This window comes from Thamnophis sirtalis, unplaced genomic scaffold (assembly GCF_051295495.1).
Source record: "Thamnophis sirtalis isolate CommonGarterSnake01/CBP01778 unplaced genomic scaffold, rThaSir2_p1.2 scaffold_14, whole genome shotgun sequence".
Lineage (NCBI taxonomy): Eukaryota > Metazoa > Chordata > Lepidosauria > Squamata > Natricidae > Thamnophis > Thamnophis sirtalis.
Window position 1 is genome coordinate 12,629,493 of NW_028261394.1, and position 20,487 is coordinate 12,649,979.

The following is a 20,487-nucleotide window of genomic DNA, read 5'->3' on the forward strand; positions in this document are numbered from 1 at the left end:
GAAGATAAAAAATTAGGAAAGGAAGCGAAGGAAAGCAAAGGAAAGGACAGGAGAGGAGAGGACAGGAAGATAAAAAAGTGGGAAGGGAAAGGAAAGGAAGGACAGGAAGATAAAAAATAGGAAAGGAAGGGAAGGGAAGCAAAGGGAAGGAGAGGAAAGGAGAGGAAGATAAGGAGAGGAGAGGAAGATAAAAAAGTGGGAAGGGAAGGGAAGGGAAAGGAAAGGGAAGGGAAAGGAAAGGAAGGACAGGAAGATAAAAAATTAGGAAGGGAAGGGAAGCGAAGGGGAGGAGAGGAGAGGAAGATAAGGAGAGGAGAGGAAGATAAAAAAGTGGGAAGGGAAGGGAAGGGAAAGGGAAGGGAAGGGAAAGGAAAGGAAGGACAGGAAGATAAAAAAAATAGGAAAGGAAGGGAAGGGAAGCAAAGGGAAGGAGAGGAAAGGAGAGGAAGATAAGGAGAGGAGAGGAAGATAAAAAAGTGGGAAGGGATGGGAAGGGAAAGGGAAGGGAAGGGAAAGGAAAGAAAGGACAGGAAGATAAAAATTAGGAAGGGAAGCGAAGGGGAGGAGAGGAGAGGAAGATAAAAAAGTGGGAAGGGATGGGAAGGGAAAGGAAAGGAAAGGAAAGGAAAGGAAGGAAAGGACAGGACAGGAGAGGAAAGGAAAGAAAGATAAAAAAGTGGGAAGGAAAACGAAAGGAAGGGAAGGGAAAGGAACAGTGGTGGGTTTCAAAAATTGTTGGAACCTACTCTGTGGGTGTGGCCTCCTTTGTGGGAGTGGCTTGCCACCCATGTGACCGGATGGGAGTGGCTTGCCACCCATGTGACTGGATATGAAATTATGAATTAGTGCTTAGGTCAGGCCAAGTAGCTCTATTCAGAAGTTAGTGGTTAGAAGCAATCATAAAGCAAGATATGGAATTAAAACCAGAAATATTTTGTTGGCTATTTGAAAAGGAGTATAATATATATTTAATTTTACACATGTTAGCAGCTGCTGGAATTGGGTTTGCACAACAGTGGAAAAACAGAGATATGTAAATGAATAAATATTACAATGTGCAGGAATAAATAAATTGACAATTAAAATCAAGAAGGCTTTGAATACTTTTTCACGTGGGATTGGTTTTAGCAATTGCCAACTAACGGAAAGAGAAATTAGAAATTCAAAAGTATGAAAGAAAACACCAATTATGTAAGGAAAGGTCCCTAAAATGTATAAAGAAATATTACTAGATCATTATTAATGCGTAGATAACTGCGGGACATTACACACCCACCAGTGGTGGGTTTCAAAAAATTGTGGACCCTCTTCTGTAGGTGTGGCCTACTTTCCGGGTCCACTGGTGGAACCTCTTCTAACCGGTTCGGTAGATTTGATCAACCGGTTCTACCGAATAGGTGCGAACTGGTAGGAACCCACCTCTGGAAAGGAAGGACAGGAAAGGAAGATAAAAAAGTGGGAAGGAAAGGAAAAGAAGTGAAGGGAAGTGAAGGGAAGTAACGATAGAACAGGACAGGAAGATTAAAAAAAAGTGGGAAGGGAAGGATTGGCCTGAAATCACCCAGTCAGCTTCATGCTTTAAGAGGTACTAGAACTCACTGTTGTCTGATTTCTAGGCGGGCCCCTTAATCCCTATGCATAATTTTTCTTAACATACAATTTTTTGATCCTTTCCCCCTTTTTCCTTCTCTTCATTCTTTATTATTAAAAAACAACAACAACACCTCCTATTAGGAAAAAACACCAATTGCCAGATTCATCCTCTCCTAAAGCCTGGCCAGATCAGGCCAGAACTCAAGAAAGGAGCCTACTGCAGTCAGGATCTCTGAGCAGGAAGTTGCCTTCAAGTAGATTTGGGTTCCACAGCAAAACTCGTTATTCTGGAATCTGCGGCTCCATTTATGGGCAGCCCCGATCCAAGGAGGCTGGAAGCCAAGTAGGGGCACACCCAGCCTTTCTTGGCTAGGCTGCCCAAAACCTCCTAGCCGATACGGATCCTGCCCTGAACTTCCTCCCCTCCTCCCTCCCCGTCTTTCGTGTGCCCTGCAAACAAAACCCATTTCTTCCGTGCCAGGAAGACAGATCTCCATTGTTTATTTTGAAAAAAAAAATAAGAAAAATAAACCACGGACAAACACATTCCGGTGGCTCTTTTTTCTCCTTCATCTGACCTGCTTTTCATGCCTTGAGTTTGCACAGGCGGCCGTAGCAGTGGGAAGGGGGGAGGGAATTGCTGGGGAAAAAATCAAGCATGGACTCTCGATGTAGACCAGTGGTGGGATTCAAACACTTTTACTACCAGTTCTGTGGGTGTGGCTTTGTGGGTGTGGCAGGGGAAGGATACTGCCAAATCCGCATTCCCTCCCCTAACCTGCTTCCCAGCTCTGTTCTCAGGGCAACAAAAGAAGATCAGCTGGAAGGCAGCAGGGGTGCGGCCAGCCTATTTGCCGGTTCTCCGAACGACTCAAAATTTCCCGGGTTCTCCAGAATCTGTCTTAACTGGCTGAATGCCACTTCTGATACAGACCCATGAGGGCAAACCTGTGGCATGCAGTGCCCTCTCTGTGGGCATGTGAGACCTTGCCTTATTCAGCTCCACCGTGCATGCACACGCGCCTGCTGTTGGACAGCTGGTCACCGGGTCTCCGCCGTGCATGTGGAGGGCGCATGCGATGGGTGAGTGCATGCACCCGGGAGCAAGGCACATGCACCGGGAGGCAAGGCACATGCGCGGCGGGCCACACACGCATGTATGAGGGTGCTGGGAATATGCCAGGCACATGTATTGAGGGCACATGTATTGCATTTGGGGGCGCACATGCATTTGCATATACAAACTTTGGGTACTCAGTTTGGAAAAGGTTAGCCGTCACTGATGTAGACGCTCCAGGCTGCATCTGGGCAAGCTACCATTCTGGATGAAGTCAAAACCCACAAATGGAATTGGCCTCAGATTCAGGTCTTCTTCCCAAAATGCACCCTTAAGGTCTGGGTGTTCTCCTGCCCACCTCCATTTCGGAGATTCTCCATCATCCAGGACACGGTTGTCCCAAAGGTGCTATTTTTTTCCCCCAAGTGGCAACTGGGCTTTCTGGTTTTTTCTTTGAAGCCCTTTCACTTCTCGTCCAAGAAGCTTCTTCAGCTCTGACTTCAGCTCCTTCCATTTCCCACCATTTTACATTTATATTCCTTGCAGACAGCTGGTCGTTTGCATCCTTTTGGAAGGTCAAATAATGAACAATGGAAATAATAGAATAGAATGATAAGAGGGATGAACCCCCTTGGAATGGTATGGGGGGTAGGAATGGATTTCCAGAGGGAAAAAAATTGCAGAACCAGAAGCATCCCTCAGGAGACCCCGAAGACACAGGTAAACCTCCAAGTGCTTCAGGGACCCTCTAAAAGGATGCCAATGACCAGCTCTGTCTGCAAGAGATATAAATCCTTCCATTCCCCACTGTACTGTCAGAGCTGAGGAAGCTTCTTGGATGAGAAGTGAAATGTCTTCAAAAGAAAAAAACAAGAAAGTCCAGTTGCCTCCTGAAAAAGCACTTTTGGGACAACCGTGGCCTGGAGGATTGAGAATCTCTACAGACTTTGAGCTATGGAATTTGGGACGGACACCCTTTGAACAGGGTGGAGGGTATGAACAGATTTCCGGAAAAATTGCAGACCACAGGAACCATTTGCATTACTCCGGTGACCCTGAGGACAGAGATAAACCTTCAGGTGGCCTCAACCACCCTCTAAAAGGATGCAAATGACCAGCTGTCTGCAAGGAATATAAATTCTTCCATTCCCCACCATCCAGCCAGAGCAGAAGAAGCTTCTAGGATGAGAAGCGAAACGTCTTCAAAAGAAGAAAACAAGGAAGTCCAGTTGCCTTGAAAAAAGCACTTTTGGGACTCCGTTTCAAATGGAGATCCTGATTTAAAGGTTCTCAGTCCAAAAATCAGGAAGCTTGAGGTTGAAGCAGATTTGGTGGGGAAGAGGAAGGACCACGTATAGGCTGGCCTCGATTTAACTACCACAACATTTCGGTTGTTAAGTGAGCTATTTGTTAGATGGGTTTTTCTCCCTTTTTGCAACCTTTCTTGCCGCCGTGGTTAAGTGAATCACTGCAATTGGTAAATAACCCCATTGTTAAGTGAATTGATTTTGCTTGTCAAAAAGCCACCCAAGGGGATCCCATGACCTTGGGACACGGCAACGGTCGTGAGTATGGAGCAGTTGCCAAGCATCTGAATTTTGATCACATGATCATGGGGATGCTACTAAGGTCGTAAGTGTGAAAACACGGTCACAAGTCTCCATTTTCAATGCTGTTGTGACTTGGAATGGTCGCTTAAATGAATGGTCGTAAGTCGAATACCATTCAAACTTACAACAGCACAGAAAAAACTGACTTATGGCCATTTTTCAAACTTATGTCGCTTTTCATCACGTGATCAAAACTCGGATGCTTGGCAACTGACTTAACAACCATGTTACACTTAACAGCTGTGGCAAGAAAGGTTGTAAAACGGGACAAAATTCACTTCATAACTGTCTCGCTCAGTAATAAAAATTTGGGACTCAATTACAATTGTAAGTCAACAACTAGGCAAGCAAAATGAAATGCACAGGTACAGTATAGGTGGTACCTTGCTCAATAGTAGTAACTGTGAGAGGGATCTTGGAGTCCTAGTGGAAAACCATTTAAATAGGAGCTAGCCGTGTGCAGAAGCTGCCAAATAAGCCAACACAGTTCTAGGCTACATAAACAGAGGGATAGAATCAAGATCACATGAAGTGTTAATACCACTTTATAATGCCTTGGTAAGGCCACACTAGGAATCCTGCATTCAGTTTTGGTCTCCACAATGTAAAAAAGATGTGGAGACTCTGGAAAGAGTGCAGAGAAGAGCAACAAAGATGATTAGGGGACTGGAGGCTAAAACATATGAAAAACGATTGCAGGAACTGGATATGTCTAGTTTAATGAAAAGAAGGACTAGAGGAGACGTGATAGCAGTGTTCCAATATCTCAGGGGTTGCCACAAAGAAGAGGGAGTCAATCTATTCTCCAAGGCACCTGAGGGCAGAACAAGAAGCAATGGGTGGAAACTAATCAAGGAGAGAAGCAACTTAGAACGGAGGAGAAATTTCCTGACAGTGAGAACAATTAATCAGTGGAACAGAAGTTGCCTTCAGAAATTGTGAACGCTCCAACACTGGAAGTCTTTAAGAAGATGTTGGATATCCATTTGTCTGAAACGGTATAGGGTTTCCGGCCTAGGCAGGAGGTTGGACTAGAAGACCTCCAAGGTCCCTTCCAACTATGCTATTGTATTGTATTGTATATAACCTATCGTCTTGGTTTCTGTCTATTTAAAGTTGCCCACAAGTCACTTGTGTAAGGTGGGCAGCTTTATAAATCAATCCAGAATTTAAAAATTCGGAAGAGAGTCAGGGGGAAAAAAGCAGAGAATGAAGGAATTATTTCAGGACAGATAGTAGATGACGTAACAGGGAGACACGTGTGTGATTAAAACATGCACTGCAGCCTGCAGCTCTTTTCCTCAAATTAAACCTCAGGAAAGATAATGAATGTCAGTGAAACAGAAGAAGAGAGAAGGAACAGCATGAATAATTCAAAGAAATCCAGGTTGCTTGGGAGTTCAGAGGAACAATTACAAGCAAATGCAAAAGCCAGCTATAGCTAATTTAAGGAACTGGCCTGTTCTCAGAGCAATGATCATTTCTGACAAATTGCTACCAAAAATTCAGGCTGAGATCTGTCTTTAAGCTAATCTTTGGTCAGTTGGAACTGGGTGCAGCATGCTTATTTAACCAGCCAAAGTACAAAACTCCTTGGCTTAATGTAATGTGTGAACCCAGCAAAGGTGCATTTAATCACTGGCTAGTTTTACACTTTGCACGTGTGTTTTAGCTATGGTTTACAAAACAAGCACAATTGCCAGTTTCATCACCCAGCTCAAACTGGGCATAATTCATTTAATAACTGCCTTGCCTAGCAACTGAAATTCTCATCCCAATTGTGGTTGCAAGTGGAGCACCATCTATATGTTATGTTTCTTTATTTCACATATCCTTTTACTGTACTAAATTCTGCTGAAAAGTCAATCTTAAGATAAGTACCTCAAGAGGGTTGAACAAGGTTCTACATTTAGGCAAGAAAAACAAAATGCACAGGTACAGTATAGGTGGTACCTTGCTCAACAGTAATAACTGTGAGAGGGATCTTGGAATCCTAGTGGACAACCATTTAAATATGAGCCAGCCGTGTGCAGCAGCTGCCAAAAAAGCCAACACAGTTCTACGCTGCATCAACAGAGGGATAGAATCAAGATCCCGTGAAGTGTTAATACCACTTTATAAGGCCTTGGTAAGGCCACACTTGGAATACGGCATTCAGTTTTGGTTGCCACAATGTAGAAAAGATGTGGAGACTCTGGAAAGAGTGCAGAGAAGAGCAACAAAGAGGATTAGGGGACTGGAGGCTAAAACATATGAAGAACGGTTGCAGGAACTGGGTATGTCTAGTTTGATGAAAAGAAGAACTAGGGGAGACATGATAGCAGTCTTCCAATATCTCAAGGGTTGCCACAAAGAAGAGGGAGTCATTACCCAAAGCACCTGAGGGTAGGAATGGGTGGAAACTAATCAAGGAGAGAAGCAACTTAGAACTGAGGAGAAATTTCCTGACAGTTAGAACAATCAATCAGTGGAACAGCTTTCCTCCAGAAACTGTAAATGCCCCAACACTGGAAGTCTTTAAGAAGATGTTGGATAGCCATTTATCTGAAACAGTATAGGGTTTCCTGCCTGGGCAGGGGTTGGACTAGAAGACCTCCAAGGTCCCTTCCAACTGTATTGTATTGTATTATTTGTATTTGTATTGTATTGTAGCACTGTTGCTATAAAGAGTTCAGTATTGTTCTATTTATCAACAAGTACGTAACAGCATGCTTGATTCAGCGTGTAAAATGAGAGCAACTTCTTCATTCGCAGGAAGATTCCCAGAGAACTTTCTAGCCCACTGAATTCAGCCCCCTTGCTCAGTGGGGAAATAGTGAGAATGAGCTGCAGTGCCCTACACCTCACGCCGATACACAAGTCGTACAACAGGAACACATTTAGTTCACGTGAGGGATGGGATTTGACTTGATGAGTGATGAAATACACTAAAGCTGTACCAATCCATCATCATGATTCCCTGGAGAAAACTCTACTAATGGAAAGGTACAACAGGAGAGTTGCAAGGAGAAATTCAGACAAGCAAGCAGTTCATTAAATGTTTATGGATTTTCAAATTGCTTCCAGAAGAATCTAATCTGACACCTCTTAAGTGCATGTAACTTTTAATGTTCCAACTCCAGGAGCAGATTTAAAAAGGGATTCTAAAAGAAAAATTGGATTATGGGCTCTATCATCCAAAAAAATTACTGCATTCTGTTTCAGGCTTATTCTATTAAAGGTAAAAGTAAATGTTCCCCTCGCACATATGTGTAGGCATTCCTGACTCTAGGGGGCTCTCCGTTTTAAAGCCAAAAAGCTAGCGCTGTCTGAAGACGTCTCCCTGGTCATGTGGCCGGCATGACTAAACGTCAACACTGTTCCCTTCCCACCAAAGGTTGTTCCTATTTTTCTACTTGCATTTTTTACGTGCTTTCGATCTGCTAGGTTGGCAGAAGCTAGGACAAGTAATGGGAACTCACTCCGTTACGCGGTGCTAGGGATTCGAACTGCCGACCTTTTGATCGACAAGCTTAGCATCTTAGCCACTGAGCCACCGTGTCCCTCTTAATTTAAATTAAATGTTTATAGATCTCAAATTGCTTCCAGAAGAATCTAATCTGACCCCACTTAGCGACTGCTGTATGTAACTTTTGTTCCAACTCCCAGTGCAGATTTAAAAAGTGATTCTAAAAGAAAAATTGGATTGTAGGCTCCATAATCAAAAAAATTACTGCGTTCTGTTTCAGGCTTATTCTATTACTTTGTGGAATATACAAGATTCGACCTCTTCTTCCTCCCTTTTAATCCAGGAAACCAGCAATCCTGTGACTTCAAAGAGGGGCGAAATTCACACTCTTCCTTAGCTTAATATGCAACTTGCAAACAACAATGGCCAAATTTGCAAAATACTAAGTCAAATCCAAGCAAAGGGGATTGTGGATTAGTACAATATGTTCTCCACTTGGAGATATGTAGATTCTGTTTCCCCAAATTTCCGGGTCAGATTAAACAGTTTTGAGAATTCTGGGAGTTGAAGTCAATGCATCTGGAGTTGTCAAGGCTGAAAAGCAGGAGATGTGAAATCAATATCTCTCCATCTCTCCTACTTCACTCCCCTGCTGCAAATATTCAGATATATTATATGCATTGCTCTTAAATATATTACCTTAAATATATTACCTACAATATGGAATATATTACTCTTCCCAGTAGTTTGAAGCAAACTTTTGAAATTCAGCTAAGGGCTTCCTTCAACCCTAGGAGCCAAAATTTCCCATCCTAAACTAAGTCTTCCTCCAACCTTCTCTCATTGCAGATACAGTATATGGCTTCGATTCCCAGAATTCCCTAGCCAGCCTGACTGCTGCTAAGAATTCTGGGAGTTGAAGTCCACAAGTCTTAAAGTTGGCCATGGTTGGAAGGCAACTAGTTAGGGAAGGCAGCTTTTCACAAACAGGGCAGATCCTTGCTTATAAAATTATCAGCTTTATCCTAATCTGCCTATCATGGGTTTTTACTGTGATCCCTGGAGCACAATTGGCTTAGCAACATTAGGAAGCATTTCTAGAATTATCACATGGACCAACCTCACTCATCACACCTGCACAATGACACACCACGAGGCAGAGGTATCAATTAAGCTTAGCAGTTAAAAAAAGCTTCTACCTTAAGAGAAAGAGAGAAACAGTTCTGCTTGTAGCAAATGCAAATTAAGTGACTCACAAGTAGAACCATTCTAGGCTTATTCCCCACAGCCCCCTAATTCCCTCCCTCTTTTTTTTATCATCTAGGTCAATGTTTCCCAATCTTAGCAACATTAAGATATGTAGACTTCAACTCCCAGAATTCCCAATGTGGCCAAGGTTGAAAGCCACCGGGATCTAGGCTATATAACCTTGGAAAATGGGAATTAGTCCTAATGTTTTACAGTGACCTGGTTTACAGTGAATCAAGGAATGGTTTGTTTAGTTGTAGTTTAGAGGAAGGGTGTCCAACCTTGGCCAACTTTAAGACTTGTGGACTTCAATTCCCAGAATTCCCCAGTCTTAAAAAGTTGACCAAGGTTAGACACCCCAGTTTAGAGAATAAACCATGAAAGGAGGTGCATCCCTATAGTATGGTAAGCTATAAATCATAATTAACAACTGACCGCAGCTGGATTCACCTACACCAATGATTCCCAACCTTTTTTTGGCCATGCCCCACCTAAGTATCTTTAATATCCTGATGCCCCCACCCTGTAACATATAATCTGCTGTATCTGTCCGCCCCATGCCAACTCAGTGAAGCGGTTGACGTGATGTGTCAGTGCCTGGAAGCTGTTAAGGTCTGGATGGGTGTGAACAAGCTTGCACTCAATCCCGACAAGACCAAGTGGCTTGTGTTTTTCCCCTCCCACTAATTGGCCTTGTGTTCCATCTCAAAGGCTGGGGGTTGAAATTATACGCCCCTCAGACAGGGTTCGCAATTTGGGAGTCCTCCTGGATCCTCAGCTGACCTTAGAACACCATTTGTCAGCTGTGACCAGGGGGACATTTGCCCAGGTTCGCCTGGTGCGCCAATTGCGGCCCTACCTGAACTGGGAGGCACTCAGAACAGTCACTCACGCCCTCGTGACCTCAAGACTGGACTACTGTAATGCGCTCCACATGGAGCAGCCCTTGAAGAACATTCGGCGACTTCAGCTTGTCCAGAATGCAGCCGCGCGAGCGATCGTGGGTGCACCTCGGTACACCCACGTTACACCTATCCTTCGTGAGCTGCACTGGCTGCCTACTGGACTCTGGGTGCGTTTCAAGGTGCTAGTCGTTACTTTTAAAGCCCTACATGGTATCGGACCTGGGTACTTGAGAGACCGCCTCCTGCCAATTACCTCCCTACGACCAATTAGATCCCACAGATTAGGCCTCCTCCGGGTTCCATCAGCTAGCCAGTGTCGACGGGCAACCCCCCCGGGGGAGGGCCTTCTCTGTGGCTGCTCCGGCCCTCTGGAACGATCTCCCCGTGGAGATTCGGACCCTCACCACCCTTCTGGCTTTCCGCAAAGCCGTTAAGACCTGGCTGTTCCGGTAGGCCTGGGGCTGATGAGTTCCCAGCCCCACTCGAATTGGTGCTCCTGTTGCGGAGTTTTAATATGTTTTTTGTAATTGTTTGTCTTGTTTTGCTTTCGTTGTGCTACCCACCCCCTTCCCTATGAGTTTGTTAGCCGCCCTGAGTCCCTTCTAGGAATAAGGTGGCATACAAGTTTAATAAACCATAACCAACCATAACCATAATTCTTATTTTACCCAAAATGTGAACTCTACTCACGTTGAGGAAGCCTAAAAGGCTTAAACAAGGTTTAAATTGCTCCCATTAAAAATCAAATTGCCCCCCGCCCCCCTGTGGAGCATGGGCCCTACATTGGGAACCACTGACTTAGATTAAACCACCACCACCACCATCCCCAAAAAACTGAAGTGCCACATTAACCGGTTCTTGCTTCACCAAATTAATTAAGACAAACCTAACTAACTTTTGAACGGGGATATTAAATTTGATCTCCTTTGGGTCAATTCTGATGATGATGTTACTATCCTCCGAGTTTCGGTCCTTTAAATGTATTTGCTTGTCAACAGTGTTTACTCACACCGTGCACCAGTTTACACACAGATGATCAAACCCCCAAACATTTGCAAGGCTGCATCCTTACCAACCTGCAGGTGTGAAGAGCAGGAAATATGAATGATTTCCCTATTCGTAGTCCTGAAGCTAAAAAATAATAATAATTCCCGGCCTATGGAAACCCAAAGTTTCTTATCAGGGTCTGGCTAAATTTGTTATCCCAAAGGTGTATGAAACAGCACTGGTGTAACAGCACTAAAAACAAAACAAGCCTTATCTGTAATTTGACTCCCTGCTAGCCAAATAAATCCTAAACAGACCAGGCACAAACATTAGCCAGAACTGCAGCCACTTTAGCCACCATCCCTATAAACCAAAGATTAGCAACTATTGTTTAGTTGGTTGATAATTCTCCAATCCAATGCTGAGGGCTTCTCTTCATGGACCAAGCCTGCATAAGGCATCTTTTTCAGGATAAATAAGACGGACAGGCTCCAATTTGTCAGCAAAGGTTGGGAAAGGAGGCACCATTAAGCACAAAAAAACCCAAATAAACCCCAGTTTACCTGCTCTGCTCCGTAGACGGTGGCAAACTGCACAAACTCCTCTATCCGTACAAATCCATCATCGTCCTGGTCCAGGGCTCGGAAGACCGCTCGGAGCTGGGGGGCGTCTTCCAAACAGCCAGGTAGCTCTTCCTCCAGGTGTTGGGCCTGCCCCAAAGGTAAGCGGGGAGCCAGATCGTTGGAAGACGGGAGAGGAGGGAGCAATGGGGGGGTGGCCGCTAAAGGCCTTAACAAAGGGGGAGCCCGGCCCCTGGGAGAGTCCGCCTGGTCCATCTCGTCCGTCCAGGGGCAATCCAGAAAGAGCCCAGGGCTGTAGGATTCCTCTTCCGGAGGGGCTGCCAGATCCAGGAAGACACCCTGCTCCGAAATGGGGCAGAAAGGCTCTTCTGCGTCCAAAGTAGTTCCCGCCTCCAGTCGTAAATCCGGACCAAGGGGAGGCTCCGCTGAACAGCTCCAGGGCTCCCCCTCAGCGCTTTCCTCCGGGTCCAGGATGGGCCCCGCGGCGTCTTGCAGGCGATCTCCCGCACCTGAGTGGCTTTCCCCGCGGCTGATTGGCCCGTCTGGCTCGGCCGGCCCGTGCAGGCAGCCTCCGAGGGAAGAAGAGGAGGAGGAGGAGGAGGAAGATGCTCGGCGGGGACCCCGCTCGGCCATCCCGCGCAGCACCTGCTCCAGGCTCGGAGGCGCCGCGTCCGGCAGCATCACATCGGCGGCGGCCGCAACGCTGGGGCAGGTTCCCCCGACGGGGCTCCCTGGCGAGCGAAACATCTGCAGCTGCGGGCCGGGCAGAGGCGGCGGGGTCGGGGGCCGCCGGAGGAGACCCTCGCCCAGCAGGGGCTCCGGACTCAGGCTCGCCTCCCGCGACGTCGGGCTGCCCGGGTCGGCGAGGCTCCGGCGCTCCATGGCCGTCGGGGAAGGTGGCCAAGCGGGCGAGGGTCGCCTGTTTCCAGGCCCCTCCCTCCTCTTCCTCCTCCTCCCCCAGCGGGGGCGGCCGAGCGGGGAGGGCCCCTCCAAGCAGGCCCTTCAAGGAACGGCGCCGCCGGCTCCCCCCGCCGCCTTCTTCGCCTTCTCCTCCTCCTTCGCCTTCGGCGCTCTTTTGGGGGGCGCAGCCGGGGCGCCTCCATCAGCTTCTCGCCCTTCGCATCTCCGGCAGCTGCTGCTGCTGCTGCTCCGGGGCGCGCAAAGCGGGGGCGCGCACCGCTTCTCCCGGCCGGGGAGAGGAGTGGGAGGAAGGTGGAAAAGGAGGGGGAGGAAAGGATGCAAAAAGAACGAGATTTGCAACAAAAAAAAAGGGGGGGACCCCCACCCCAAAAGCAGCCCCGGCGCTGGAGAATCCCCCCCCCTCTCGCGCGCGCTCAAGTAGCAGCTGCAGCAGCTGGAGGGGCTCCTTGCAAGGCAAAGGCCGGGATGCGAGCCGAGGGGCTTTGCTGGCGAGCTGTACCCGGCGGGGGTCTTCCCTGCCCCGCTTGCTGCAAAGGCGGCGGGCGGAACGGAGGAGGAGGTGGTGGTGGAGCCGGTTGCCGGGAGGAAGAATGGCTGGAGCTGGGCTCGGCCTTGCCGGCGGCGCTAGCGGCTCCTCCCCGGCGAAGGAGGGCCGGCTTTCTGCGCCCGCTTCCCTCCCCTCTATCCCTCCCTTCCCCGCGAGGCTGGGCAGGAGCCGGCGGGGAGGAGCAGGGAAGGGCGGCGGCCAGGAGGATGCCCTCGGGAGACCCCGAGGCAGTCCCGCCGTCTGCCAGCGGGCGAGGGTCGGCAGCTTGCCCGGCTTAGGAGGAAGAACTCCGCCCGCAGCCGAGAGAAGCTGGGAGGGGGGTTTGCATCAAATTGGGGGTCCTTTTTTTGCAGCTCCTGTGAAGGCAGGGAGTCCTCAACTTGCAACCGTTCGTTTAGTGACAGTTCAGAGTTGCAACTGCATGGAACAAAGAGACTTAGGACCATTTTCCACACTTAACTACCATTACAGCATCCTCACAAGTTCAGGTCATCAAAAGTCGGTCAGTTTGGCAACGGATTCATATTTACGACCGCCGCAGTGCCCTGGAATCATTTTGTGACCTTCTGGCCACAAAAGCGACGGGGAGGCCACTGAACAAGCGTGTTTATTAACAACTGCAGCAATTCACTTAACAACTTTTATTAACAACTGCAGCGATTCACTTAACAACTGTGTTTATTAACAACTGCAGCGATTCACTTAACAACTTTTATTAACAACTGCAGTGATTCACTTAACAACTTTTATTAACAACTGCAGCAATTCACTTAACAACTGCAGCGATTCACTTAACAACTTTTATTAACAACTGCAGTGATTCACTTAACAACTTTTATTAACAACTGCAGCAATTCACTTAACAACTGTTTATTAACTGCAGTGACTCACTTAACAACTTTTATTAACAACTGCAGTGATTCACTTAACAACTTTTATTAACAACTGCAGCGATTCACTTAACTTTTATTAACAACTGCAGCGATTCACTTAACAACTGTGTTTATTAACAACTGCAGTGATTCACTTAACAATTCTCACACGCAAGGTGATAAAATGGGACAAAATTCACTTAACCCCTGACTCTCTTTGTAACATGAATTGTGGGCTCGATTATGGTCGTAGATCGAGGACTACCTGTAATAATAGTAATAATGTTGATAAACATGCCAAATTCAGTCCAAACGCCTGCAAGGTGTAACGAACCATAATGATCATAATCAGGAGTTTGGTAGCACCTTTACCAATTTCTGACTAGATCAGAAATTAATGTTGTCAACGTTCCTGAACCACAGCTCTCTTCATCACGCCTGCAGAAGCTCAGTGGATTGAATGTGGATGAAGCTACCTGTAGTTTACAAAAGCTGACGCCTTTTAACCAAATATAAAAGGCTGTTGCTGGGTAATTTAACAACTGTGTGTTTGCTAACCCCGCCATCAAGGTTAATTTGATAAATCCTAGCACGGTGTGGCTGCAGAATATTTTTTTCAAAGTTTTAGTTTAAATATAGTCACAAGGATACATATACCAACTTGTATGTGTTGTGGGGTTTTTTTTTGCTTGTGATAATATATTGCAGTGTTTCTCAACCTTGGCCACTTGAAGATGTCTGGACTTCAACTCCCAGAATTCCCCAGCCAGCGAATGCTGGCTGGGGAATTCTGGGAGTTGAAGTCCGGACATCTTCAAGTAGCCAAGGTTGAGAAACACTGCTATATTGTTTTTATTTTTGTTTCCTTTGCAAAACAAGAAATTGCAAAGTACAAACATTTGGGGACCAAGGTGATCCAGAAAATTGATGCCGCTTTCTAAAAGACCACATCATTTCCTGTCTCTCTTATCATGGGCAACCTCTGTGGCCTGATCGAGATGTGGCATCTCATCCCAGGATTACTATGGTATCCCCAAAACCTCATTCGGGGAAGCAAAAAGTTCACAAACTCAACCGGCTGTGCTAATTGTCTGGAAGGTCACCTCTGGTGAACCGTAAGATTTATTGCCTTTTTTTGTTTTCAGTCACCGCCACTGGCAGACTCACTTGCAAGCAAGGATTCCGACTCAATGCTCAGCTCCATTGCGCATGTGTGGGGGGGAAGCTTGATTTAAAGGGCCAGTAGCTCTGGTTTCAAATCTCAAAGCTGCCTCTCAGCCCTGAACACAAAATGAGAGATGGGTTTTCCATGGATTGACAACACAATCTTAACCCCCCGGTACATTAGTATGTGTGATCTATAACACAACAATCCTGTTCTGAGCGAGGCTTCCCAAGAGCCTGAAGCAAACTCCTTGTCCAGACAAAAAACCCTTTTATGAATTGACTGTGAATTCTGCTCATTCACATCCAGCAAAGTCTTTCAAGGGAGGATTTACAGTCACAGACCTTCTCTGGCTTGGAGAGCTGCCAGATATCTGCAAAGCTTGGCAAGGACTCTCGGAGAGTCACAAACTAATGAAGAGAACCAATTGTCTCCTGCAAACTCCACTCTTTCGCTCCTCTTATTTCCCTTTGGAGGGGCCATTCACTGTCCACCTGTGGCCTTAATTCCAAGTCGACCCCTGTTCTTTAGCTGTTCCCTTCATCTGGCAACTCTGCACATGCACACACTGGGAACAGGCTCCAGCTGTTCGTCTGCCTCACTGATGTCTGACTCTGAAGGCAGCTGATAACTGGCATACGGCTCTGGCCCACTCTCTGCCTCCGACATAGAGCCCTCATCAGAGCCTTCCCCAGCCTCCAGGACTGGCCCAGGTTCCTCCCCAACTTCCTCACTGTCCAAATCTTCTGCCAACTCCACTGGCGGGCCACAGCAAATCCCTTTTGATATTTGGATCTAAGAAACTATGGGCTTCATATTTTCTGCTATACAGGGGTTCTCGGCTTATGACAGGTTTCAGAATTATTACAGCCAAATATTTTCCTGCAGTCACACAATTGCATTTTGGGTGGTTGGTTTACACGTATGGCAGTTTGCAATGTCACTTGGTCATGGAACACATTTTTTTTACTGATTTCTGGTGTTTACTTCCAGTTCCTGGCAAAAAAAAAAACCAATCGAGAAAATGGATTTGCTTAACAACGGCCACATTCACTTAACGACCGTTGTAAAAAGTGGTCATACTTTCAAATCTGGTTGTGTGATGCCTTGATTTATGATCACAATTCTGGACTCAATTCCAATTGTAAGCCATGAACTACCCAATATTATAATATTGTTATTATAATATCGTTATACAGATTACCACAAGGCTATATATGAGAGATGAATTGTCGTGCTGTGAAAAGTATGAACGCTTCTGTTATCTTTTTAAACGTGCCCAGTTTTACATCTTCTAATCTTTAATTTCCAAAACTGCCAACCCAGAGCTGAGCCTTCCATTCAGGGATATACTGCCTCCAGATCTGGAGGATTTACATCACCATTGATCGTACTTGTCCAGGCATTTATCTATTTTATTTCGAAGGCATTTACTCCAACAAGGATTGGCTCATTTGTTCTCTAGCCAAATTCCGCCTTCCCCTTTTGTTCGGTCGCTGCTATGACTACGAAAGAAATGCCAAATTTTTGCTGAGCCTCATCTAGCGACAGGCCCAGAGTGACATTCTCCCAAAAGGCTGACGGCAGCCGTGACAAAAGCTACATTTAATCTCATCTCGACTTAATTAAAACTGAATTCGGTCAATACAAACAGTCTCCAGTGATGCGTGTAATGAGTTTCTCTGGGACAAGCAACGCTTTTCAACAATTGAAGAAATCATTCTAACTCCTAAAGCATCTCTACCCCGAGCAATAAAGGTTGGGACCTGGATTAAACTATGGTTTAAAAAAAAACATGATTAGGATCTCGATGGTGGAATCAAGCAACATGCTAAGGGAAAGTCAAATAACCAACAAGGGTTTAAGCCCATGGCGGAGCCCTCTGGGTGGGCATGCCAGCCGTTGCTCCAGCTCCGCTCCACCACCACACATGCACACACCAGCCGGTTGTTTTTCGGGCCCCTGCCGAGCATGCGCGGGGGTGGGACACTTGCAGGAGAAGTGTGCGCATGCACAGGGGGTGGAGGGAGCGTGGCAGCCTACTTTTGGTGCCAGGAGGCTTCAAACAGGGCATGGGGGAGTCACGCGTGCATGCGTGGGGGGGTGTTGTATGCGCATTGCATTGTGGGCATGCGCACATGCGCTTACGGCACACAACGACAAAAAGATTAGCCAGCACTGGCTTAAGCCCTATGTCTGAACTTGGTTCTGAATTTAATAATATATGACTACAGGTGATTCCTTGACTTACAAGTTTGTTTAGTGGCCATTCAAAGTTACTGAGAAAAAGTAATTTATGACCGTTTTTTTTACACTTACAACCACTGCAGCATGGCCCCTGACCATGTGATCAGAATTTGGACACTTGGCCACTGGCATGTACCTATGGCGGTTCCAGTGTCCCTGGGTCACGTGATCGCCTTTTGCGACACTCTTGGCTAGCAAAGTGAAGAGGGAAGCCAGATTCATTTAACAACCAACTGAACTTCAATGATTCATTTAACAACCGTGGCCAAAAAAGGTCATAAAATGCGGCAAAACCCATTTAACGTCTTGTTTAACAACATACACTTTGAGGCCGCAAACCGAGGACTACCTATACAGTAGGTTTAACCTGAGATTTGTTTTATCATGCAGTGGCCTCTTTTTCTTATTTTAGAAACGCTTAAGACAGGGTGGGGGGAAACCCCACCCTGTTGTTAGCACTGAATCACATTGTATTTTGGACTCCGAAGGTGTTGTGTTTTTCGTCCCCGGGGATCATTCACTGGTTCTTAATTTAGCATGCAGCCAAAATCTTGCCCAGCTCCACACATAGAATAGGATGTCAAGTTTATTACAAAGCAAATTAAAAAGGGATGAATTAACTGCATGAGACAGGCGAGGATTGGGCGAGAAAGGGCCACGGTATAAAAACATGTCAGTTGTCATTAAGAGCTGGACACGTTACTGATTATATTTGGGCATCAAAGAAGAAAGCAAAACAGGCTTATCAGAACCAATCTTCTGGAGCTTAAAATTCAACATGAAAGAGAATGCAGTGGATATGGACGAACTGACAATTCAAAGGGAAAAATACAGGTATTTAGTTCTGTTTTGGAAGATGCAAAACAGATGGAAAAAGTTAAGAAGCCCCCCCCCTCTCCCTCCCTGTTTCAGTTCCAGCTTCAGCACAGCCTGATTAGCTGTGATTGTCGGGCCTCCAACGATCAGCTGTTTCAGGCTACAGGGATTGCCCAAGTCTATTACCGCCTTCACGTGCCCCATTTTTGGCCTCTGCATCCCATTTTGGCCTCTGTGCGCCCCATTTCCCACCCTCTCCGGGCGGTAGGGATCAGAATGGGTGGAAAACAGGGTGCACGGAGGCCAAAAATGGGACGCACAGAAGAGGCAATGGCAATTCCCGCAGTCTGAAACAGCTGATGGTCGGGAGGCCGATCCAACCGACAATCAGCTGCTTGTGTAATCAGGCTGTGCTGAAGCTGAAACCGAAACAGGCTGTTTGCTGCAAGGAGGCAAATTGCTGGAAGGCAGAGGACAAAGGGTGGGGGCCCGGGGGGGCTGCATTCAGTGTATAAGATGCACACAAAATTTTCACCCTCTTTTGGGGGGGGGGAGTGTGTCTTATACTCCGAAAAATACAGTTGTGTTATCACGCCCATGTCGACTCTTCTTTTCACTCTGAACTTGCCTGCCTGCTGTATCTAACATCCCTTGGGAGCTACCACCGCAGTGGTGGGTTTCAAAAAAATTTCGAACCTACTCTGTGGGTGTGGCTTCCTTTGTGGGAGTGGCTTGCTGGCCATGTGATCTGGTGGGAGTGGCTTGCCAGCCATATGTTTTCTTTCTCTCTCTCTCTCTCTCTCTCTCCTTCCTTTTGTCTCTCTGTCCCTTTTTCCTTTTTTTCTTTCATCTCTCTCACTTTTTCGTTCTTTTTTCTATATTTTCTTTCTTTCTTCCTTCCTTTCTTTCCCTTTCTCTCTCTGTGTGAGAGTGTGTGTGTGTGTGTGTGTGTGTGTGTGTGTGTCAGTGGTGGGTTTCAAAAAATTTTGGGACCACTCTGCTTTCTGGGTCCACTGGTGGAACCTCTTCTAACCGGTTCGGTAGATTTGATGAACCGGTTCTACCGAACTGGTGCGAACTGGTAGGAACCCACCTCTGTACCACCAGGAAAGCAGATGCCACAGCACTAAGCTAAGTCATCCTCAACATGTTTTTTTCCCCCTCAACAAACAAGGACGTTTGGGGGAAACTGGACAAAAATCCTCCCCTCCCTGCTAAAAGGACCAGCATGCTCTTGTCCCGAGCTCAGGATGCCCGCCTGGTCGAAAGCCTGCATCCTTGGAGACGAGAGATGCTTCCCGCCTCCAGCACCTGCCTGTTACTATAGCGACGCCGAAGAATTGTTAAGAGTGGCAGCTTCAGGAATCTCATTGGCTCTGGAGGGAAGGATTCATTGCTTAGCAACGGTTCACTTGACAACACCCGTGGCAGGGAAAGGCAGAAACCCACCCTGGGAAAGGCAAGGGGCATCTGTTGGGGGGGGGGGAGAGGACGTGAGCGATGGGTTATGGCATCCCTATCTGTATTTCTCTGTCCACGTTTCCAAGCCAGATGTTTTTAAATCAAACAGCACAAATGCAGCAGCCGTCTCAGGACCATTCCTCCTTTGCAAACTGGCTTTCAGACAGAGTATCTCTGGTCCTGGAAGTTCCACTTGTTACCCAAGGCTATAAAAATACAGTGACTTTCCCCAAGGAAGTATTTTGGGAGGAAATATCTTTAAAAAAAAATTATCCTAAAAGCAACCTCAAAACATTATTTGCATTTATATGGGATGAACCAAGAGATGGCATTCTGCTTCAGATTTGTGTTTGCCACTATAAAGATAAAGGTTCCCCTAGCACATATGTGCTAATCATCCCGACTCTAGGGGGTGGTGCTCATCTCCGTTTCAAAGCCGAAGAGCCAGCGCTGTCCAAAGAAGTCTCCATGGTCATGGGGCCAGCATGACTCAACGCCAAAGGCGCACGGAACGCTGTTCCCTTCCCACCAAAGGTGGTCCCTATTTTTCTACTTGCATTTTTTACGTGCTTTCGAACTGCTAGGTTGGCAGAAGCTGGGACAAGTCACGGGAGTTCACTCCGCTACGTGGCGCTAGGGATGCGAACCGCCGACCTTCCTGATTGACAAGCTCAGCGTCTTAGCCCCTGAGCCACCACGTCCCTGTTTGCCATTATAATAATGACCAAAAAAATTCTTCATTTTCAAAAAGGATAATTTGGGGGGGAGAGGAGGGGGTTAGGACATACAACGTACATTTGTGCTTTTATCATGCATGCTATGTAAGTTTCCCACCACCACATTTTTTTAAAAGGCTAGAAATGTTGGTATCACCCTTTCGCCAGGGGTGTCCAACCTCAGCAACTTTTAAGACTAGTGGACTTCAACTCCCAGGATTCCCAAATCAGCGTGGAATGGCTGGGGAATTCTGGGAGTTGACGTTCACAGATCCTAAAGTGGAGAAAATTGGACACCCCTGCTGTAAGCAAT

The 20,487-nt window shown here is 46.6% G+C and overlaps 1 protein-coding gene across 3 annotated transcripts in view; it reads right to left on the reverse strand.

The window, feature by feature from the left end:
* Nucleotides 1-12,615, reverse strand: part of RAB11FIP3 (RAB11 family interacting protein 3) — an 86,363-nt gene extending 73,748 nt beyond the window's left edge. Inside the window, exon 1 of one of the 3 annotated variants that reach the window (XM_087729298.1) lies at nucleotides 11,412-12,615. In XM_087729298.1, the coding sequence (XP_087585424.1) occupies nucleotides 11,412-12,311 (900 nt within the window). In that variant the 5' untranslated portion in view covers nucleotides 12,312-12,615. The remainder of the gene's footprint in view (nucleotides 1-11,411) is intronic. The other 2 variants (XM_087729299.1, XM_087729300.1) reach the window with 2 other exon arrangements.
* Nucleotides 12,616-20,487: the final 7,872 nt, after the last annotated feature.